General features: G+C 38.0%; 1 protein-coding gene across 1 annotated transcript in view; it reads right to left on the bottom strand.

The window, feature by feature from the left end:
* Positions 1–15,402: 15,402 nt before the first annotated feature.
* GTF2A1 (general transcription factor IIA subunit 1) overlaps positions 15,403–25,101 on the bottom strand; it is a 45,132-nt gene continuing 35,433 nt past the window's right edge. Inside the window, exon 9 of the mRNA XM_065872080.1 lies at positions 15,403–19,635. Within this exon, the coding sequence (XP_065728152.1) occupies positions 19,528–19,635 (108 nt within the window). The 3' untranslated portion in view covers positions 15,403–19,527. The remainder of the gene's footprint in view (positions 19,636–25,101) is intronic.

The raw sequence follows: 25,101 nt of genomic DNA, 5'->3' as shown, positions 1-25,101 counted from the left end.
TGCCTAGTGTGTATAGGAAGAAATAAAAAAAATATTGGGAAGAAAAACAATGTCGATAAAATTTAACTATCCAGAATTTAAACTAGTGTAATTTAAATATTGGTCATGAAACTTGCTGTGATTTTCTAAACCATTTACCTGGCAGCTGCAAAACTACAGCATATAAGCACTAGCTGTGAAACTAGTCCATGGTTCCCCTAAGTTCTCCCATCTGAAGCCCCTGATGACAAAAGCTCATGGCCACAGAGGTGGGGTGGGAGGGAGTCTCTGTAGGTGAAAAAGGCCCTCCACTGAGGAACATCAACCAGATCAGGGCTCAAACCTGGGACCTGCTGCTTACTCTCTTGTATGTCATTAATGGCCCTCAAGGAACGACCTAAGTGTCAGCCAGACAGCTGATTATACCCCAATTCTCCTGTCTTGTAGGTCACCATTTCTTTAATATTTAAATTAAAAGGTGTAAACTCCCATTCAAACACAGGAGAAAGCAGCATGCTGATTCCCACCCTAAATAGTCTGGAGACACCCAGGAGTACATGTTTCTCCTGTTGACCTTCTGCTCTGATTTTCTTGATCCACTGTATCTTCAATCCCACTCACATCTTGTCTCCTGCAGTTTTGTCTTCCCTTCACCCTCAACTAGCCCAACTCAAAAGGCATCCCCTCTTCCTTTGATTCCCCAAAGCCACCATGATGATAAGCCTTTTGAATGAATCAGACCATTTTTTGAAGGCTTAAGAGTCAAAGGGATTTGTGGTGATGAGGGTGGGGAATGCCTCCCATTACAGAATCATAACCGCATATGCCTTCAATTTGAACTTTAGACACTGGCCCCTTTTTAAGGCCCCTCAAGGGCTTCCCTGGTGGCACAGTGGTAGAGAGTCCGCCTGCCGATGCAGGGGACACGGGTTCGTGCCCCGTTCTGGAAAGATTCCACATGCCGCAGAGCGGCTGGGCCCGTGAGCCATGGCCGCTGAGCCTGCATGTCCGGAGCCTCTGCTCTGCAACGGGAGAGGCCACAACAGTGAGAGGCCTGCGTACCGCAGAAAAGAAAAAAAATAAAGCCCCTCAAATATCCTCAATTATAGAAACTTCTCCCGGGCTGTTTTCCTCCTTGGGGACGTCCCTCCACGTGATGCAGGACCAGCCCTCTTCACTTCTCTTCCTTCTTCTCCAACCAGCCTTCAAGTTCTCACGATCTCTTGGCATTTTTCACACATAGCAGCTCTTCCCTGTACTCCTTACCTCAAACCTTCTGAAACCTACTTTTTAACGTCATTAAGGTGCTTCAAAAATAAAGGGCCATCTATTTTTCCCCATTTCCTAGCTCCAACCCCAAACACAGCAGAAGCTGTACATCGGGCTCTGTAGGATCACATTCCTAGAAGTGGCTCCCTTACTCTTCAGTGTCTTTACAGAGCAGGAACCAGTATAAGACTCATTCTTCCCATTATATGAATTATGCCACCTCCTCCTGTTATCTCCCTTAAGAAGAACCAAAGACAATTCATTTTTTGTTTTAAATAGTAATGTTTCCCTTCCCACTACGGGAAGTAATATCTGTTCTCCAATGGAAATGAGGATGACATATGTGGATAAGCATATGCAAACTGCCAGGCCTGTATTAAGTATGGAGACATTGTGGTTGCTCTGACTTTGACTGGTATTATTTCCTCTCCTTTTGGGAATAGTGATCTTTTAAAAAAATAAATCATTTTATCATGCTATCCTCTGCTTTAAACTCTCCAATAGACTCTCGTTGCACTCAGATATAATCTAGGGCCTACAGGCCCTACTTTCTAGCCCTTTCATACTTCTCTAACCTCATCACCCTTCAATCCCCTTCTTGTTTATGCTGTCGCACTCCAGACATACTGGTCTTCCTTCACTGCTTGCATTCAAGACATACGTGTTGAGCATCTACTGTGCACCAGGTAATGTTTTAGACACTTGAGGTACATCAGTGAACAAAACGGAAAACACTTCCTCACACAAAATATACTGTAGCTGCTATTTCCTCTTCCTAGTATGTTTACCCCAGAGTTTCGCAAAGTCCGGCTTCTCTTCATCCTTTAAGTCTTGGCTCAAACATTACCTCCTCCAAGGAGACTTCCCCAACCACACTTTCTGGAGTAGTACCCACTCCCCTGGCCACTATGTATTTCATCATCTTTCTTTGATCGCAGTTGTACTTACTACTTTTCAATATTATCTTGTCCATTTATTTATTTAATTTTTAAATTTTACTTATTAATCATCTGTCTTTCCCAGTTAGAATGTAAGCTCCATGAAGGCAGGGACTTAGTCTGTTATGTTCCTCATTAAATCCTTTGCACACATGACAGTGCCTGTCATGTTGTAAACACTCAATAAACTGGATACACTGAATGAGTGAATAATGGATGAATGAATGAATGAAAGAAATTACATCTGCTTTTGCTTGAAGTCATTTTCCTTGCTCCGTGTGGTCCTTGTTGTCAAGAATGGTGTGTCCCCTGCCATCCCTGGGTAAAGGTGGACATGTGACCAATTTGGGTCAATTATGGACTTGCATTCTTTGGATACAGTGATTAGTCCAAGGATTGGGCACAGGGTCCCAGCCAGGCCAATCAGTATAGTTCTCCAGATTTTTCAAAATAGGAAGTTAAGAGGGGTATCCCTTTCTTCTCAGCTCACAAGCTTTAAGGATCTATATATAGGGCTACTAGTGGCCACCATCTTCCTTTGACATAGAGTCTGTCCAGGGTAGACCAGAATGAGATGAAAATTTAAGGTGAAACTGGACCAAGAGATGGAGCTAGAGAGAATGCCTTGATAACATTAGTTAAGCCTCTGCTTCCAGTCTTGCTTAAAAAGCCTAGTATCTCAATTCTGTGAGTCACTAAGTTTCTATTTTTTACTTAAGCCAGTTTAGAGTTGGGTTTTTGTACTGTGTGATTCAAAGAGTCCTGACTATGAGTTGGTGCTTACACAGTAATTTCTAAGGCCTCCGCTTCTGTTTTCCAAATGACAATAAAGCACCACCAAGCAACGGCGATGGCATTTGCCCCTGTCGTCCTAGAGGGCTATTTAAAACCTGAGCTTGAGAGAGGGCTGCTACAAGTCTACTCCCCTGCTTCAGAGAAGCTGCATACTGCTTGAGAGGTCACACTAGTTTTTCCCTTCCTCTTACTACTCAATAAGCAACAAGGAGCAAGGTTTATGTTAAGTGGAGGGTGACTTTGTCTCCCACCCCATACTTCCCCTGAAGAGCATCCTTTGCCCCAGGTCTGGCCATCAATAGCACTGGGAATGGCTGTGATCCTCTCTCCATTTTCCCCCAACCCCACTCCCTTTTCCTAATGGCCAGAGCCCAGATGAGAGGCAAACCCAGATCCTATGCCTAAACACAGAGTGGTGGCTGACTTATTCATTCTACTTCTCTATGAAAGGACAAAAGCAATGACATCAATGGCTTGATTGTGCTTGGGTGGTTGTAAAACAACACCTTTCCTGCCAAGGCCAGAGCCTGCAATTCACACTGGCTTTAAATCTCATCAGAAAACCCAACGCAAAAGGCAGCAAAAATCAAACAGAGGCAAGGCCCTTATCTCACCATGCTTAGTGCCTGACAGGGCCACTTGACTTTTCAGTCTAATTCTCCTTAAACATATTTATAACCTAGCAGGGACCTGTTCCTTTCCTTGAAATCTCCCAGCTTGAGAACAGCATCTCCCTCCACAGGGCTCTCACCTCTCCCTATCTGTTCCTTTAAGTGCTACTTAAGAAACAAAGGCATCCTCACATTCCTACTCATGAACTTTCTTTCAGTTGCCAAGACCTAGAGGCAAGAAAACACTGTACTGAAGGAGCTTCTAGCGTCTACCACATTCTCTAAACCACATGGCGAAAAGAGAAGACATAGAACCATATTTGCCCTGACATGTGACAAGGGGAGAAGTCTACTATTTCTTGGATATACTCTGTACAGAGACCAATATATGTACAGTATGTACAGTATTTAATATTAATAATACTAATAGCTAACTGTAGTGGGTGGAATGGTGGCCCACAGAAAGATATGTCCATGTCCTGGAACCCCTAAATATGACTTTATTTGGAAAAGGAGTTTTTGTAGATGTAATTAAGTTAAGGATCTCCAGATGAGATTATCCTGGTTTACCCAAGGGAACCTTAAATCCAGTGACAAGTGTCTTTATAGAGTAAAGCAGAGAGATTGGACACACAGAGGAAAAGGCCATTGTGAAAATGAGACAGAGGCTGGAATGATGCAGCTCTAAATCAAGAAAAGCCTGGGCTACCAGAAGCTGAAGTGGCAAGGAAGGATTCTCCCCCTAGAGTCTTCAGAGGGAACACAGTCCTGCTGACACGTGACTCTGAACTTCTGACTTCCAGAACTGAGAATAAATTTCTGTTATTTTAAGCCATCCAGTTGGTTGTAAGTTGTTATGGCAGCCCTAGAAGAGGAATGCACTGGCCCACATTGTACTTACCCTGTGCCTACACCTGTGCTAGGTGCTTTGCCTTCATTTTCTCCTTTATTCATGGCAAATCCTCCTTACATGGGAGGTATTGTTCTTCCCCCTAAACAATGCCTTGCCCAAAGGTTTTAAATGCCTTGCCCCAAAGTCCCCTGAGGAAAGGTGGAGCCTTAACTCAAATTCAGATCTACCTAACTCTGAAGCCCATGCTCTTTCCACCATGCCTCTATTTCTGTATTTAATAAAGTGTTTGTTTTCAAATTATTAAAGAATAGGGTCTGATCCCGATGCCGTTTCTAGAATATTTGACACCCAGAGCACTTCATTAACACCTCCTCCTCTCATATATGACACAATTATTTTCAGTAATAGTCATGAAATGAAATGAGAGTATTTCATTTACAGACTAAAATTTGGATTAACCAAACAAAAGGATTGCACTTCAGAGTTTATACTGTTTTATATTTAAGCAGAATAAAATTCCCAGTGGTCACAACGAAGGACATAATTAAATACCTAAACTTTGTTTCTTCCCTTACAATTATTGTGCTCCAACTGTTTCTTCCTAATCTACTGTTTAAAGACAGAATTATACACTACCACAAGAGTTGGACGCATGAGCTTAGCCTTAAATGAGTGTGAAGAATTCTGAACCCAGGGGAATTGATTCTTGAAACCAACGAATATGACTGTACCCCAAGTGTCGGGGTCTGACTGTATAACTGGCAGTTGTCCAAATTAACGTCCACACTGATTATGTTTGTTAAAAAATATGTATACTTTTAAAAATTGTGGTTAAAAACATAATATAAAATTTAACCATCTTAATTAACCATTTTTAAGCATACAGTTCAGTAAAGTATATTCACATTGTTGCGCAACTAATCTCCAGAACTTTTTCATCTTGCAAAAATGAAACTTTCTACCCATTAAATAACTCCTCGTTTGCCCCTCCCCAAAGCCTCTGGCAACCACCATTCTACTTTATGTTATTATGAATCAGACTACTTTAGATACCTCCTATCAGTGGAATCATATGGTATTTGTATTTTTTTTTTTTTTTTTTTTTTTTGGTATTTGTATTTTTGTAATTGTCTTATTTCACTCATGTGAAATGTAGAAAAATGGCTTTTAAAAGATATGTAATGCAAATGAAGCTAACAAATATTTTATTACTAAAATTCAACACTAACTGCTGTATTTAGGCCAATTAGAACTTACACTAAAAAATTATTTCTTGCAGGGAGTGGTAATAATAAAAGCATGCCGAATTTCATCAGCTTTATTATTACGTCTAAATTCTCTGCAAACGGTTCGCCCCCTCCTTGCCTGTTCCTGGGACAGATTGCCCCCTGCCTTGGGGGTACCATTGCTGCAAAATGTGCCTAGGAGGGCCACGTGGGACAGCTTTCCCCGGAGGCAGGCCAGGCCGGGCAACAAGAGTTGCTGCCCACGCTCACGTACTTAAATTAAAAACTGAAAGTGGGGCTTTTCAGTGACCACAGGGCATCAGCCTCTGGGTTTCTATATTCCTGCTGCGCCCTACCATGAAACCTTCAAAAGCTGTAGGAACCACTTTGATTGCATTAGGGAGCTTACTTGGGAATAAACCTCCAGAAGAGAAGTGGTATGAGCTCAGTGTAGACAACCCTCCCTTCAGGTAAACAAAAATTTTTTTTCCTGAAAGCACGTTCTTTTCCTTTAACTCATTTAACCTAATGCTATTAGTAGAGGGGGAAAAGTCATAACTAACCACTTTGCTGATCCTCAAGTGAGCACAGAACCACTCTCCAGAGTGGCTTTGTCACTGTGGCCCCAGGTGCTGTATTTATTTCTCTCCCTGTCTTTTCAGTGTCCTTTTAGAGTGGTGAATGCAAACGGTGAAGAGTCAACGAGTGTTCCCAGAATGCCTCCTCTGAACAAAAACAGGAGACCAGGCTGCTGTAAGGCTGCAGCCTCTTGTCCACAGGTTTAGCTAAGGTGAAAACCATTTGTTCCTGCAAACTGAGGAGATGGAGAGACCTAACTCATCCTTGAGCTACAATCTTGGCCTCACTCTGCAACAAGCCTAAGCTTCACTATCATCATTTCACTATGTGATCTTAGTCAAATTACTTGACCCCCATAAAAATAACCACCCTCAGGGCTATTGTGAGAATTAAAAGAGCAGCCGAAGCTTGTGGCACTCAAGAAAGATTCACTCCTAGTCTCTTTCCTTCATCGAAACCTCTATTCCCAAACTTTTCTTTCTGCTCCACTAAGAGCTGTGTCTATAAAACCTTTCAGTGCGCTTCTCCTGTCATCTTTGATGCCCTTCTTATTTGGGAACAAGAACTCCCCACATAAGGTACCTTGACTGTGGGAGGTAAAACCCTAGGGGGAGGCTCCAGAATATATAGGACATGTCAAAAATAGGGTTTAATAAAGAACATGAAAATAACATTAAGTACCCATCACACACAAACTCCTTATAACGTAGAACATATAAACTAAAGAGTGCCATCTCAGGATAGGGCACAGGGTCCTGATGTATGTTCATACCAAGAAAAGAGAGGAAGTTTTAGAGTGGGGGGCCTGGTGCAGGCAGACTTGTGCTAGAGCAGGTTTAGGGAGATGTTGATGACTATGGAACCTCTGTGCTCCTTGTTTCCTACAAATGGGCCTCCAGTGGCCTCATCCAGGCAAGCCCCAGCCTCCAGAGAGCAGTGATGCTAGCGATGAGGCATCTTGACCTGACTCTGCCGACCCTCCTGACCACTCATTCTACCAGGACTGTATTGGGTTGGAGTTTGGGTCTAGCTATCACGGTGCATGTAGTAAGTATTCAATAAATAATGACACAGCTATAAATAAGGAGCTAAAATTTAACTGAAACTCTTTTATGCTCAAGTATAATCAGCCAGCCAACCAAAATTGTAACTGTTAAACAGTAAATAATGTTAACAATAATAATGTAAATACATTGCTGTTTTGTGTATCCAGTGAAGGTTATAGGATATTGAATGCCTAATGGGAGGAAGGGGTTAATATAAGGCAGAAGACTCCCTGCAAGGGAAGGAAGGTGATTCTTAAGACATACCTCTGTTTCCAGTTTTGCTGAATCAAACCTTGTTACCCCAGCTTACCAAGAGACAAATGTGGAAGTGTTTGAACACTGGGATAGATGTATAACTGAATAGGAACCTTGCTGCTGAACCATGCAAAGGACACTGCTTTGCATGATTAAGAAAGCTTTTCATGCTAACTCATAGTTCAGTGTGGCTCACTCCCAAGTGAACTGAGCTACACTGTCAGGGCTCTTGGTTGTGAACAATAAAAACAAAATCTGATTAATTTAAGCAGGAAAAGAATTGATTAGAAGAATAGAGTAGTTTGCAGAATCAACAGGAAGGCTGAAAAACCAGGCTCAGTGAGCAATCAAGCAAAGGAGGCAAAGCCACAGCCCTGCCCCAGCAAAAGTGTGCTTAGGAGGCTGCCACAGATACCCTTGCCCCAGACAGTCACTGTCACACCACTGGACCTAAACATATATAGGACCTCTGCCTGGTCCTGAAACTTTGTTTCAAGCCCTCAAGATTCAAAGTCCTCTGATTTTAAAACTTACTACAAAGCTACAGTGATTAAAACAATGTGGCACTAATATAAAAGCAAACACATAGACTAAAGGAATTGAGAGCCTAGAAACAAACCCTCACAAATATAGCCAAATTATTTTGACTAGGGTGCCAAGACCATTCAATGGGGAAAGGACAGTCTTTTCACAAATGGTGCTGAGAAAACTTGATATCCACATGCAAAAGAATGAAATTGGACCTGTATCTAACACCAAATGCAAAAATTAACTCAAAATGAATTAAATACCTAAATCTATGGCCTAAAACTATATAGAAGAAAACATATGGCAAAAGCTTCACAACACTGGATTTGGAAATGATTTCTTGGATATGACACCAAAGGCACAGGCAACAAAATTTAAAAAATAGATAAACTGGACTTCATGAAAATTAAAAAATTTTGTGTATCAAAAAACAATATCAACAGAGTAAAAAGTCAATGCACAGAACAGGAGAAAATATTTGCAAATCACATATCTGATAAGAGATTAATATCTAGAATATATAGAGAACTCCTAAAACTCAACAACAGAAAACAAAAACCACCCATCTCAGAAATGGGCAAAGGACTTGAATAGACATTTTTCCAAAGAAGATATACAGATGGCCAATAAGCACATGAAGCTCAACATCACTAATCACTGGGGAAATATGAAATCAAAATTATGAGATACTACTTCACACCCATGAGGATAACTACTATGAAACTAACCTGGGTGGAATTCTTCATTTTCCTGTCTGTACTTGCTCTGCCCAGCTTTTCCAAGCTACCCTACGGCATCCATAGTGTGGAAGATCTGTCAACACTGCAGAAAAGTCAGTGTGTCTTTTTCAAAATGAAGAAGACAGATCCTTGACTTTATTCATAATAACCAGCACAGCACTTTTATTTACTCACTCGTTCATTTAACAAATATGTACTTTTAATGTCTGGCACAGAGTTCAGTCCTGGAAATATGGTTGACATATTCACAGCCCTAATGGAATGTATAGTCCAGTGACCCAATCTTCAGCCCCTAAGGAATGCCATAGAACACTCTTCTCTTGAGGCTTTTTAATAAATGCCCACATTCTCATCAATTTGATGGCCTCCAAAGTCTATGCCTAAGAAAACAAAAATGGCCCAGATAACCCCTCAAGTTACCCTTATCCTATGGGATGTGTAAAATTTTCAGATTTTGAGCTTTTTCATATTTTAGAGCTCTCATAAAGAGATGATTATTGAGGAATGGAAATTATGCCTTTAAACCAAGCTCCCTTAAAACAACAAAACAGCCAGCTGTACCCTGTTTCTCTAATTACAATCAGGAGTATTTCACACAAGGAGGTACAAGACTAAGCCCACAGAGACACTCTGGTGGTCCCCAGGTATTCCCTCCCACCCCATAGTCTGCCTTCTTGTAGAATACAATTGACTTTTTCTTTTTTAACATCTTTATTGGAGTATAATTGCTTTACAATGTTGCGCTAGTTTCTGCTGTATAACAAAGTGAATCAGCTATATGTATACGTATATCCACATATCCCCTCCTTCTTGCATCTCCCTTCCATCCTCCCTATCACACCCCTCTAGGTGGTGACAAAGCACAGAGCTGATCTCCCTGTGCTATGCAGCTGCTTCCCACTAGCCATCTATTTTACATTCGGTAGTGTATATATGTCAATGCTACTCTCTCACTTTGTCCCAGCTTACCCTTCCCCCTCCCCATGTCCTCAAGTCCATTCTCTAGGCCTGCATCTTTATTCCTCTCCTGCCCCTAGGTTCATTAGAACCATTTTTTTTTTTTTTTTAGATTCCATATATATGTGTTAGCATACAGTATTTGTTTTTCTCTTTCTGGCTTACTTCACTCTGTAGATGGACCTAGAGTCTGTCATACAATTGCCTTTTATTTTGAAAAGGCAACAAGGTTTACAGCAGCTTCTCACAGATAAGTCCCGGAGAAAACAGAATGGTCTAGGAGGGTAACTACTTGACCTCAAATTGAATGGGATATTTTCACAAATCATTTTGCATCTGTTCTTAAAACCAACATGTGACAGGCTGCCACATGGGACCAGAGATTCATTGCCAAAAACACAAGCAGTTAGTACAAATACGTAAAGTAGGCCAGGTGTAAGAAGAGGAGAATTGCCATCCTTTTGTCTCAACTGTACATTAAAAAGCCACCATTGTATACTATTAAAACAAGTTCGAGGAAACTTGGCCATGGGACATCACTGCCTGTAGGTTGCATGCCTCAAGGAATCTACCTAGGTATCAGGAGACCTTCTGGCTATACCTTTTATTAGTTGCACAATGTTGGTTAATTTGCATTACTTTTTTGGGGGTTTAAAGTCCTCAACTGTAGAGTATGAAGATGAAACCAAAAGAAACTTAAGGCCCTTTTGCTAATATAATGAAATATTTTCAGGGAATTTCCTGGCAGTCCAGTGGTTAGGACTCAGTGCTTTCACTGCTGGGGCCCAGGTTTGATCCCCGGTCAAGGAACTAAGATCCTGCAAGCTGTACCACATGGCCAAAAAAATATTCAGACCTAATATGTGCCCTACACTTTACATACACTATATCTTACAAAAAAGGATGCAAGATAACCATTATAATAATGGTTTTACTATAGATTTTATAGATGAGGGATCTGAGGCTCAGAGAGAGTAGTACACCTGGCACTCAACCCCAGGTCAGCCTGGTTCCAAAGTCTGAGCTGTTTCACCCTATAGTATTTTCCACTGTGTGTCTAGGAGCTATGCTCCTAGGCCCCTCTGAGTATAGAGAAACAAGAGTTTCCCAAGGGAAACACAGTCTCAAAACCTAGGCCTAAAACAAGCCAGCAAATCATCAGGGGAAAATGCAGAAAATTGTATACAATTAAAAGGCAGAGAGGTGAGAAGAAATAAAGAAAAAGAATGGTAAACAGAAAATACAAAATCAGTATTTATGATAACAGTAAATGGAATAAATTACCTACTAAAATGCTTAGTTACAAGAAGTCATGAAGGGGCTTCCCTGGTGGTGCAGTGGTTAAGAATCCGCCTGCCAATGCAGGGGACATGGGTTCAAGCCCCAGTCTGGGAAGATCCCACATGCTGCACAGCAACTAAGCCCATGCACCACAACTACTGAGCCTGTGCTCTAGAGCCCGTGTGCCACAACTACTGAGCCTGTGTGCCATAACTACTGAAGCCCGCGCTCTGCAACAGACAAGCCACTGCAATGAGAAGTCCACGCACCACAATGAAGAGTAGGCCCCGCTCGCCGCAACTAGAGAAAGCCTGTGCGCAGCAACAAAGACCCAATGCAGCCCAAAATAAATTAATTTATTAAAAAAAAAAAAAAAAAGAAGTCATGAAGGATGCTGTTTCTTTCCATCTTCTGCTCTGCCTCCCTGTATCATCTTTATCTTAAGCTCAGTTCTCAAGGTCATAGGATGGCTGCTAATGCAATTGGAGCTAATGCCTCCTCATCCAAATCTGACAGGAGAGAGTCTGAGCATTTCAAGCAAGAATCCTGAATCCCTGAATCAATGACCATGGCCAGGAAAGAATGGCTTAAGCTAACCAGGACCTCATCTTTATTAAAATACTATCCTCTTTGACTTGTAAAACACCAACCTCTCCCCTTTCTTCCTACTTAACTGGACTTGCTTCCTCATTGTCCCTTACTGACTCCCAGGACCAGCTTCGAAGGTATGTGACAAGTGCAGTCACAAAGGGCTCCACTGTCACCATCTTGAAATTCTTAATACATTTTGAACAATGGGCCTCGCATTTTCATTTTGTATTAGGTTCTACAAATTATGCAGCCATTCCTGTTAACTAATCCTTTTCCCAATCTGTCTTGGGAGTGCCTTTAGGGTTGGTCCTGGACCCCTCTCTTTTTACATTCTTGCTTAGGTGAATCATTTCTATGGCTTTAAATCCTCTCGATATGATAATAAATACCAATGGTCTTATTCAGCTCAGACATCCCCGCTGAGCTCCATCTGCTTATATCTTGCCTTCTTGATACTTCAACCTGAATGTCCAATGGGCACCACAAACTTAATATATCAAATATGGATCTTTTTATTTCTCCCCCAAATATCTGTCCTCTCCCATGCTTACTACACTTGAGCCTCTTAGATAACTTTTGTACCTTGTAGATACCATCCCCCTGTCCTGACTTGAAGCACTTGTGTTTCTTGTTCCCTCTGTCCACCAGAAAGCTGTTACCATTTTGCAGTCCTGCAAGCAATGCATCATAAGGTCCATTTATTCACACCCTGACCATGACAGGGTATTTTTTTCTGGTCATTGGGTAGATGGAAAAATGATTTATTATTATTGTCTTATTTTGTATTCCTTCAATTATTAAAAGGGTCAATTAATTGACATCTGCCTTTCTTCTTAGATGAACTGACTTGTTATATGTATGTATTTTCCCTAATGGAGTATTCTATTAATTTTTAAGAGTCCATTATATTAAAAATATCAATTGCCTTCATAAAAAGTGAGTTAGAGCAAACCTGGGATGAGGAAGGACAAATCAAGAAATGTCAACGTAAGACAAAGCATGGTAGAAGCAAAAGGAATGTTCTTGACAATGGGAATATAAAGATCTAAAGGGAGAATGCTGCAGGCATAGGGGAAAATCAGGTGTAAATGCCTTGCTTAAGAACTGAACTTTGTGTTACTAGGTGGGTCCCCCTATGTAGTTGCCACCTGTGCATCCAAACTGTGACTCGCTTCCACGTGAACATATATTAAGAAATGGGCTTTAGTGAGACAAATCTACAAAGTCAGGGTCAGCAAGAGAAGAATGAGCAGGGGCCCACATCCTGTCGCAGAGAGGTAGGCCAAGGCCAGGGGCTCTGACAGACACAGTTGAGATCCAGTTGAGGGAAGTTGCCCCAGGTTCTCCCTTCATAGGAAAGGCCAAGTGTAACCTTTGTCAGACTAGTTGATGCCAGTCTGGTTTTGGGGTGACTCAGACTAGGTACCAGTGAAAAAAAGAAGGGAATCAGGAAAAACTTGTGGGTTTTGTTTTGAGCACCTGGTAGGCAGTAGAGCTATTTCCTAATATTGGTGAAGACTAGGTTAGAGGATACTGAGCTTCAAATCCCAGTGACTGGGAGAACAGTAGTCACTGATACACACAAGGTTTGGGAGTGGGGAAATAGAAATTGGAATGAATTCCATTTCTGTCACATTGTGTTTAAGAAAGCAGGCTATTCCAGAAGTGATCAGGAGGTAACTGGTATCATTTCAGCTCAACAACCTTCAGAAAGATGAAGTTTGAAGATAAGATCCAGAACATTCTTGATTCAAGAACACAGAATTCATTTCCAATGTGAAGACCACAATTATAAGTAAGCTTCTAGAACTATCTCCATTGGCAAGCTCAATGCTCTCTATAATTGCTAGTTTTTAGTCCTCTGATCTCTCACTTTAATCTGCAGAAGCATCAACCCAGACGGTAAATGTGTTTCTATTATGACAGGAAGACAAGGAAAATTCAAAGTAACCTAGCCAGTCTAAGATCTTTTCTGTGACCATTATGCCTTACTAAAACATATGGATATACACACATGTGCCAAGGACTGTGCTAAATGCAATGTATGCATCATGTCATTATCTTATCTTCACAACAACTCTATGAGGTAGCAGGTTTGGTAACATGCTGTCAATCCGATCCACACTGGGATTAGAACCCAGACAATCCAACCTCACTGCTTTTAAAGGCAGCAACCATCTTAACTCATCTCTGGCTCAACCAATAATACTGATCATAATTCCTGGCCTATGGGAGATCACCAGAAAGAGTTGAATGAGTGAGTTAATACGTGCTCTGTGCTCGATTCCCTTTCAAACTAAGAAAATTTGTATTTCAGAACAGAAACAAAAGTAATCGATTATTTATATATGCATCTTCTTCCTTGGCTGGGAAGTAGGAGCATTGACACAAAGGTCATTTGCCTCCAGAAATAGGATTGCCAACAATCCCTAGGAGAGGGGTTCAGGTCAGACTCAAGAGTGATGTAATCATAGTTTCAATGTCTTTCAATAACAATAATACTTCATTATCATTTTCTCCATAAATGAAATGAGCAGAATCCACTGATATTTAGGAAAATCATGCAATTTTTAAAATGTTGTATTGCAACTACAGTTTTAGCTTTGGGAAAATTCAACCTATTTTAGACATATAGTTCAAGAAATGTGTACTTTAGGGAAAAAAGGCTTAAAGCCTTCTGGTGTGTTTCATTATTCCTATCCATACCCATCATTCCCTTTTCTTCCCTCAGGCACTGTCTGCTACAGACAGATGCACTGCTTCACTAACTCAGCCTCCCAGGCTTAATTTGCTTGGCTGTATCCACATCTTTCACTGCCCCTCCTTAAATCAGACCACATTCTCTTTTGCTATTTTTGACCATTTAAAAACATTTTTTCCACTCCACAGGTCATTTTAAATTATATAATTATGAAATTAAGTAAATAACTGGGATATCTGAGTGCTTACCATGTACTACAAAAATCTTTACATGTATTATCTTTAACCCTCAAAACCATATTGTTGTCATTTTACATATGGAGAAACTGAGGCCAAAAAGGTTAAGATCATCAATGTAGGAGCTTGAATTAAACTGCAAAAATACAACATTTGCTGGCAATAAACAAAATATCTTTATTATGATTGTTTTAATGGTTAAAATTTGCATGTTTCCTAGATAAAGTAGTCCGTAACAGGATTAAAAAATTACAAAAAAGCAAGCTTCTTAATGATTCATTTGAATTAACTATAAATTAAAATGCTAATTATTTAATACCTTCTAAAATAACACAAAATATATTCAATATGTAATACAAGCCTTAATAATCTGATTCTCCTTTTATGCAATTATTTACAAACTCTGAACTAAAAGAAAAACATATGGCTAAATGGTGGAATTAAAGAACAAGTATGTTCTCAAATAGTTTTATCCTAAGTAATCTATTCTTTGGAGTAGAAATACTCACTTAATACAGTATGTTAATTATAATCAATTTTAGCTACACTTTGTTGGTGCGAATTTAGCCCAATTTAAATTCCTGTGTGCCTAGAAATCACAACTATTCTCTTTAAAAGCTACTAAGAATTTATAGCACAGTTTAATATTCAGACTGATATCCCACCCTACTTATTTTAAAGGTACAGAATTTAATGATACCTTCTTTTGATAAATGGAACTTACTAACAATGTAAAGCATTTTCCTTTCTAAACTGTATAGTTTTATTCAGTTATCTATATAACAATGTTATAAACTAGTAAGCAAAGCAAGCAGCATTACTTTTTTTAAATAACATCTTTAATTAAAGTTTTTGCAAAGGTAAAATATTAAACTTAAAATAGGTCTTAGTACATCAAAATACTAAGTTCTCTAATTGTATTCCAAGATGGTCTTTAAAACATAATATCCCATATATCACAGAAGAGCAACCTTGATCTGCAATTGTACAGAATGAATTTTACAAACATAATAAATATATTTACGCCCTTACACATAACAGTATGTACAACAGCAGTTGACAATAGTAGCTCAGAACAGCAAAAAGGATTAGCCCCTCCCCCCAATTGTAGCCCTGATACATACTGGATGATTTAAGGAAACTTGAAATAGTAGCTACTAACTCAATGTAGTTCTTCCCTTAAGAGAGAAGAAAAAAACAAGTTTATCTTGTTCCTCAAAATAAACAAAAATATCAAGTTTGGTGTGCTCTTCCTTAAACCATAAAAAAATGACAAAAAACAGACTAAGGCAGGCTTAAAAAGGGAATACAAACTTCAGAATAATTTCCATAACATAACAGATTAAAATGCAAAACTATTTAAAACAAACCCATGAGGAGATATATAAAGTAACTATTTTTTAACCAATGAATTCAAAATCTGAAATAGCTGATTCAGACAGATAGGTGGGAAATAGACATATGAAATAAAATGAAAATATACAAAGATGGATCAATAAAATATTACATTGCACAAAAGCTCAAAAAAGTTCAAGATGAAATAATCTGAAAATAGAGGAATTTTCTCAAGTGGAAGAAAAAGCTAAGTTATAAAGGGGACTCCCAAGAAAATTATGTCTGATTTCCTATACAAGGTGTATTTATCTTCTGAAAAGAATGGTGACGTTATTGCTATAAGATAATCAAAAATTACTCTTAGAAGGAGATAACCCTCTTCATTCCTCCATAAAAGCCAGAAAAAAAGAAAACCAAATCCTTGATTTTCATATAGCAAAAGAAAATCTTTATACAAAAGCTATTATATTTTTATGTTCTTGCTGTCTAAGCCAGTCTATTACAGTATGCTCTTCAAGAACACATTTTAATCACTATACACACTGCTCAAATCTTGATGTATCCCCAAAAGAATAACATCAAGGTGGCTTTGATTTTAAGAGAGGCAACAATATAAACGTGGTATTATGATGGCATTTAATAGAAAGAAATGTGAACATTTAAAAAAATATAAAAGCCCAATATAAAGATCCCCCTCATATAACAGACATTTTACTCTAGAAACTAATTGCACATTAAAGAGTTGTTTCAGCCAAATGTGGCGCTCCACAGAATTTAAATGTGCTCTCAGCCATTCAAATGGTCTGATTATCCAAACCACCACCAAAAAAGAGTACATACACTGAAAGGCACGCATTTCCACACTTTTATCTAGTACTTTTGCGTAAATTTCCTTAGCACTGCTGATTGTTTTTTAATAAAAGGTGCCATCACCATCTGTGCAAATCTAAACAAATCCTTTTCTGAAACCTTTACTTATTTCATAATACTAAGTCTGAACTATTTTCCCTCTTTGAATAAACATGTTATTTTCATTTCAAAATTCTGAAAGTGGGAATCCTTGCCTTTTCAAAGGAATGACAGAACCTAATGAAACGATTTGTTAAATAAAATGTTAAAAGCATGATTAAGAATTCAAGTACAATAAAAGATAAGCAAGTGGCATTCTTACAGCAAGCCACTCTAATAAAACTAAAACATGCTATTTGATTAAAAAGGAACACGATGCAGTAATATATAAGAGCACAATTTGGTATGCAGTGTTGTTTGGACCAGCTTTCAGAATATTCACAGGTAAAAGAAAAGCACTTGCCAAGTATGTCATAATTAATATGCAATATACACAGGTGCAAATATAAATGGCTATTTCCTGCTTCAAAATAACCCTAATGAGTCACTCTGAAAGCAGTGGTTGTTCATGTTTGAGTATAAAAACAGGCCAGTATACAATTCTATTATGAATACGAATGTTTTCATCTACATAGAGAGCCCAAAATATAAGCTGAATATCATACAGTAATCCAAGGTTCAGTAGCATAAGAACTACTAGATAGCGAAAGGGTTTTAATCAACACTGCAGCAATGCTAAACTTTTATAGGTAGTTCAGGTCATTGACTTCTTCACTGGGTAAATATAAACCTACTAGCAACTATACTCAAGGGCAAACAAACAACAGGACTTCTGTGATTTTATCCCCTCTCCCTCCTCTCCTCCCAGTCTCATTAATTAAAAAAAAAAACAAACCTGTGTGTGCTTTGAGCATAGTGGGGTAAACAAATAAACCTCCAGAAAACTAAATTAATATAGTAAAAATTAAAACCGTATCACCAGTTATGGCATCTAAATAAAACCTAACTCCTAGCATGCTAGAAACCACATTTATACCAAAGTTCAGAACATAAGTTAAAGGGACCAAGGTGGTATGTGGGGTGGGAAGCAGGCAAAAAAAAAAGAAAAAGAAAAAAGATTAGCCTTTTCAAGAAAGTTTAAAGATTTGTGTTAAAAATGGAAAAACGATATATAATACCTCACAGTTTTTCTTTGCAATGTACTTTAAAGTGTTTCTATGTTACTTCTGGAAACACAAAGGCAAATAAAAGGAAGACAAAAATGGAAGACTTAAAAAAAAAATCAATATACAAGTAAGTTAAACACATGTGAATTTTGTCAAAATAAACCATGAAAAGAATTAGGTGTAAGAACAAAGGTGAATACACAAGTTCCTACAGTTCTCCCAAGCAACTCGTTCACACTGAACATAGCACTGCCACATTGTTCTTTATAGCCCCTTACAGAATACAGAGCTATGCATTCTTAATATCATATAACATTTCTATTATTTTTAATATACAAGTCAAATTTCTATGCTTTCTTCCCGATGTGCAAACTGGAGCCCATGTCTATATTATCAATGGCCTGGAAGGGCCACCAAATGAAAGAGAGGTAAATATGTACTTAGTGGCCCACCCTCCTCTAACCCCAAAATTTCTCCCTCAAATTACAAAGTTGCATTTTAAAAGTGTGTTCACTTAGAATCATTTTAAAATTCTTTACTAGTAAACACAAAAAAACTTTTATAATTACTAAATTGTTTAATAAAATTCCAGGTCCTCACCACCTGCCCAATGCTTCAATCAATGCACAGAATGTTATCTAAATGTTTGTTTAGCTTAAAGACTAAACACATATACAAGCATATACTCTTCAGCCCAACAGGAAAAAAAATCTATCTATTCATATGTATATAATTTCAGCTAGATGGTACCTTTGTGCAATAACACTGTATTCCTGAGGAGCCACTGGGGTTTCTTTTTAAGGTCGGGGGGCTAAAAGAAACAAATACAATTTTTCTGTTAGGAAATTGAAGTTATTTTAATTCTGCTCAACTCAGATGAGACCCAAGTCTTTAAAACTACATTTAATGAGTCTCAAAACCTAATTAAAATAAATACCCATTCCTGGGTAAATTTTGTCTCCAAACTGTGATCACTGTTTACTTCCTTTAACTCTTAAATAGATGTTCCATAAAGCAGGGAAGGAAGAGGTATATATTACTGAAGGAGAACAGCAAGTAAAAATATTTAAGACCTATTATGAGTTCTAAATTGTTTCCTTATACAAGTGAATTAAAATTCAACACATATTCTTACCCTTTTGTAAAAAGCTCACACGCAATTTTTACCAAATATAACCATGTACAATAAGCAATTTCAGTTCAATCTATCAAAAGGGAAGTTTCTTCAGTTCATTCCAACAAGTATCTTCTGACTGAACTCAAGTTGGAGGAAGGAATATAAACCAAGCTTTACATGCTAATTACCAGTGGCAGGTACCTGTATTTAAAATCGACAATTACGGTTTTCTTACACAAAATCCCAACCCTCGCCACCCCAACAACCCCAGGTGCTACAGTTCCATGGCTTGCCAGTTAGAAGTAGTGTCTGTGTTGTCAAGGTCTCTTTGTTCCAGTAGCTCCGCTTCTACTGCACTTCTCTGACATGCAGAAGTTAAGTTTTGGTTGGTATATGTCCCAAGTTTCAAACTGTCCACTTTAAATTTTTTTTTAAGTTTCTTTTGTTTTATTTATAAAAGAAAAGAACCAACTCTTCACCATTCTGCATCTCCAATGGCTTTGGAAAATATATAATCTCTTCCATTAAGATTCATAATGCCATCCTTGAGATGAAATTTCCATTTGTTTTTACTTCTGTGTATCTAAATAAATAAGTAAAAAATGTATGAGATAAAAAGAGAAAACAAACAACCACAGAAAAACCATTCACACATCAAACTTGTATATTACTGCAATTGCAAACTGGTTTCTTTTTTAATTGAGATATAACTGACATGTAACGTATTAGTTTCAGGTGTACAAAGACCATAAATAGTTACAAATTTTTTTCCTGTGACAAGAACTTTTAAGATCTACTCTTTTTGTAACTTTCAAATATACAATGTTATCAACTGTAGTCACCATGCTGTACTATATCCTCCTGATTACTTATTTTATAACTTAAACTTTGTATCTTTGACCACCTTCACCCATTTCACCTAGCTCCAAACCCTCATCTCTGGCAATCACCAGTCTGTTCTCTGTATCTTTAAGTTCACTTTTTTTGTTTGAGATTCCACATGAGATCACATGGTATTTGTCTTTCTCTGTCTGATAGTTCACTTAGCATAATGCAAAGTCCATCCATGTTGTCATAAATGGCAAGACTGGCTTCTTCTAAAAGGCTGAATAATATTCAACTGTACATATACATACACCACAGCTTCTTTATCCATTCATCCACTGATGGACACCCAGATTGCTTCCATTCTTGGCTGCTGTAAATAATGCTATAATGAACGGGGGAATGCACATATCTTTCAGAGTCAGTGTTTCTGTTTCCTTTTAATAAATACTCAGAAGTGGAATTGCTAGATTGTATGGTAGTTCTATTTTTAATTTTTTTTTTTTTTTTTTTTGCAGTACACGGGCCTCTCATTGTTTGTGGCCTCTCCCATTGCGAAGCACAGGCTCCGGACGCGCAGGCTCAGCGGCCATGGCTCACAGGCCTAGCCACTCCGCGGCATGTGGGATCTTCCGGGGCACGAACCCGTGTCCCCTGCATAGGCAGGCAGACTCTCAACCACTGCGCCACCAGGGAAGCCCTCTATTTTTAATTTTTAAAGGAAGGTTTACACTGTTTTCCATAGCAGCTATCCCAGTTTACATTCCCACCAATGGTACCACAGGGTTCCCTTTTCTCCACGTCCTTTTTAATTCTTGTCTTTTTGATAACAGCCATTTTAACAGGTGTGAGGTGATATACCTCATTGTGGTTGACTTGTATTTCCCTGATGATTCCTGATGTGGAGCATCTTTTCATGTATCTGTTTGCCATTTGTATGTCTTCTTTGGAAAAATGTCTATTCAGGTCCTCTGCCCATTTTTAAATTGGGCTGTTTGTTTGTTTTGATGTTGAATTGCGTGAGTTCTTTGTATATTTTGGGTATCAACCCACTGTCAGATATGTCCTTTGCAAATATCTTCTCCAATTCAGCAAGTGGCCTTTTTGTTTTGTTGATGGTTTCTTCCGACGTGCAAGAGCTTTTTCATTTGATGTAGTCCCACTTGTTTATTTTTGCTTTTGTTGCCTTTGCTTTCTTGTCAAATCAAAAAATCATCAATAAGACCAATGTCAAGGAGCTTATCATCTCTGTTTTCTTTTTTCTATGGTTTCAGGTCTTACATTCAAGTCATTTTGCACTGATTATTTTGCATGATAAAAGATAGTAGCCCACTTTCATTCTTTTGCATGTGGCTTCCCAGTTTTCCCCACACCATTTACTGAAGGGACTGTCCTTTCCTCATTTTATATTCTTTGCTCTTCTGTCATAAATTAATTGACCACACAGGAATGGGTTTATTTCTGGGCTCTCTTTTCTGTTCTATTGATCTATGTGTCTGTTTCTATGCCAATACCATACTGTTTTGATTACTATAGTTTTGTAATACAGCTTGAAATCAAGAAGCATGATGCCTTTGTTCTTTCTCTAGATTGCTACGGCTCTTCAGGGTCTTTTGTGGTTTGATACAAATTTTAGGACTGTTTGATCTCTTTCTGTGAAAAATGCCATTGAAATGTTGATAGGGACTGCACTGAATCTATAGACTGTTTTGGATATTATGGACAATTTAACAATATTAAGTCTTCCAATCCATGAGCAAGTATATTTCCATTTACTTGTGTATTTTTCAATCTCTTTCATCAATGTCTTAACAGTTTTCGGTGTACAGGTCTTTCACCTCCTTGGTTGTATTTATCCCTAGATATTTTTTTCTTTTTGATGCAGCTGTAAATGGGATTGTTTTCTTAATTTCTCTTTCTGATAGTTCATTATTAGTGTATAGAAACTCAACAGATTTTTGTATCCTGAAATTGACTGAATTCATTTATTAGTTCTAACAGTTTTTTGGTGGAGTCTTTAGCATTTTCTATGTAATATCATGTCACCTGCAAACAGTGACAGTTTCCCTTCTTCCTTTCTGATTTGGATGTCTTTTATTTCTTTTTCTTGCCTAACTGCTCTGACTAGGACTTCCCATATCATGTTGAGGAAAAATGGTAGGAGTGAGCATGCTTGTCTTATTCCTAATCTTAGAGGAAAAGCTCTCAGCCTTTCACTGATGAGTATGTTACCTGTGGGATTTTCATATGTCCTTTATTAAGTTGAGGTACATTCCCTCTATACCAACTTAATGTTGAGATTTTTTATGTTGAATTTTGTCAAATGCTTTTTCAGCATCTATTGAGATGATCACATGACTTTTATCCTTCATTTTGTTAACATGGTGTATCACACTGACTGATTTGTAGATGTTGAACCTTCCTTGAATCCCTGGAATAAATCCCACTTGATCATGGTATATGATCTTTTCAATAAATTGCAAATTCAGTTTGCTAATATTTTGTTGAGGATTTCTGCATCTATGTTCATCAGGATGATACTGGCCTGTAATTTTCTTTTCTTGTGGCATCCTTGTCTGCTTTTGGTATCAGGGTAATGCTGGTCTTGTAAAATGAGTTTAGAAGTGTTTCCTCCTCTTCTATTTTTTAGAAGAGTTTGAGGATTGGTATTAATTCATTAATTGGTATTAATGTTTGGTAGAATGTACCCATGAAGCCATCTGGCCCTAGACTTTTGTTTATTGGCAAGTTTTTGATTATTGATTCAATTTCCTTACTAGTAATCAGTATGTTCAGATTTTCAATTTCTTCATGATTCAGTCTTAGAAGGTTGTGTGCTTGTAGGAATTTATCCATTTCTTCTAGATTGTCCAATTTGTAAATGTATAATTATTCATAGTAGTCTCTTATGATCCTTTATATTTCTGTTATCAGCTGTAATATCTATTTCTGATTTTATTTATTTGAGTCCTCTCTCTCTTGGTGAGTCTAACTAATGGTCTGTCAATTTTGTTTATCTCTTCAAATAACCAGCTTTTAGTTTCATTGATCTTTTCTATTGTCTTTTTAGTCTCTATTCATTTATTCCCACTCTGATCTTTGTATTTCCTTCCTTCTACTAACTTTGGGCTTCTTCTTGTTCTTTTAGGTGTAAAGTTGGATTGTTTATTTGAGATTTTTCCTTATTTCTTGATGTAGGCATTTCTCTCTATGTACTTCTTTCTTACAACTGCTTCTGCTGCATTCTACAAGTTTTGGTATGTTATATTTCCATTTTCATTTGTCTCAAGGTATTTTTCTAGTTCTCTTTTGATTTCTTCTTTGACCCACTGGTTGTTCAGTAGCATATTTAATCTCCATCTAATTGATTTCTAGTTTAATACCACTGCGGTCAAATTGGTTTTGAATAGTTTAATTTGACAACCTCTCTTAAAAAAAAAATTCACTAGGTGCGTTTTTCAAAAATAAATTTATCTATAATTAGTAATACTTATTTTATAGCTCTCAGTACTTGTGTTCATTAAAGTAGTTAATAATATTTCTCTGAAAAATATCTTACCTCTACCAGGTATGTGTATATATGTCATTTCATAGGAAATTTTATACTGGCAAATATTTCAAACAGCAATACCCTTTGTTCTCCCTGATGCTTCCAGACCATTTTTTTTTGTCTTTTCTCTGTAACTCCTTTTATGTCTATGCCATTGATTTGACCTTAGGCTTTTCTTCATTCCTCTTATCTACTGACCACCAGGACACTATCTTTTCAATATTGGTGTCATGTTTACAACTACTCTCTTCTTCTTCCTCACAGACAGTAACAACTTCCATATTGCTGACCTTTTTAATACTGTGGCCCCACTGTATTAGAATTCACACTAATATTAGTATTTCTCTAATTATTACTTTCTCTCTAATTCTATTTTAGTTGTCTTCAGGACACCTGGCAACTGTTTTCTAAAAGGCCATCAATAATCTTCTAGTTACCATGTCAACAGCCTCTTGTCGTATGATTTATTACAATATCCCTTCGTTGATTTCCAGGACTTCACTCTCTCCCTTCCTTCCAATCATCTTTTAAGTATCACTGCCACTTCAGGCTTTCATGTTCAAAAGAGAAAATTATAGCCTGGAGAGGTTCCATGGCATGACCAAGGGCATATCACAGTTAAGTGACAAAGATGATTCTCTTGCCCCAGTCCAAGATGCTTTCTACTAATCAGGCTGTTTTATATAATAATGCAGAAATTCTCACTATATACAGGTATTTTCTTATCCCACTGCTAAAATTCCATGGTCTAACATCCCTGTGCAGACAGTCTCCATGACACATTCTTAGCAAATCACTGTTCGGTGTCTGCTTGAGTATGGTTAAAAGTGGGGGGTAAAGAACTGCAAATTAAGTTATCCCTTCCTGGGATAGCTCTCTTATAACTCTTTCATACTTTACCCCTTACTAAAACTGCTTACTCCAAACTTCTACTTATTGATCGTAGTTCTGCCTTTTGGGAGTTAATTTAAAAAACAATCAAATACTTTGTATGTTTGAAAATCACTCCCATACCTTTCCTCTAGATCACTAACTTAAGCTATATATAAATTTAACATGTGTCAATTTTTTCTCACTTATTAAAACAAAATAGAGTACAATAAAGTGAAACAGTATTCAGGACAGAGACTCCAGCATTAAGTGGTCTTATAGCTCTGGTCTAATTACATTATGTAGATTATTACACCTAACACCTTAGGATGGATGATTTGAATGTCTAACAGATACAACACTCAACATGCCCAAAACCAGCCACTCTCCTTTCCCAAACTTGCTCCATCTGCAGCCTTTCCCATCCAAGTTGATGGTATCTCCATGCTTCTGTCTGACTCCTCATCAAAAAAAATTCCTGTACCCATTCTTGATCCCTCCTTTTCTACTGCACATACAAGAGTCAGGAAATCCTGTTGACTCTTCCTTCAAAACATCCGAGATCCAGCTGCTTCTCACCACTTCCAGTACTATCATCCTAGCCTCAGTCACCATTATCACTCACTTGGATTATGACAATATCCCTCTATTAACCTCATTTCAACCTTTGCTTCTTCTCTGCTCTCACAAAGAAAGCTAAGTAATCTTTTTAAGATTAAAATGTAAGTGATATCACTTTTGTCTATTTGAAACCTTCCAATAGCTTCCCAATTCACTCAGAGGAAGAGCCCATGTCCTCCTACA

This window comes from Phocoena phocoena, chromosome 2 (genome assembly GCF_963924675.1).
Source record: "Phocoena phocoena chromosome 2, mPhoPho1.1, whole genome shotgun sequence".
Lineage (NCBI taxonomy): Eukaryota > Metazoa > Chordata > Mammalia > Artiodactyla > Phocoenidae > Phocoena > Phocoena phocoena.
This window is presented reverse-complemented; position numbering and strand designations above follow the sequence as displayed.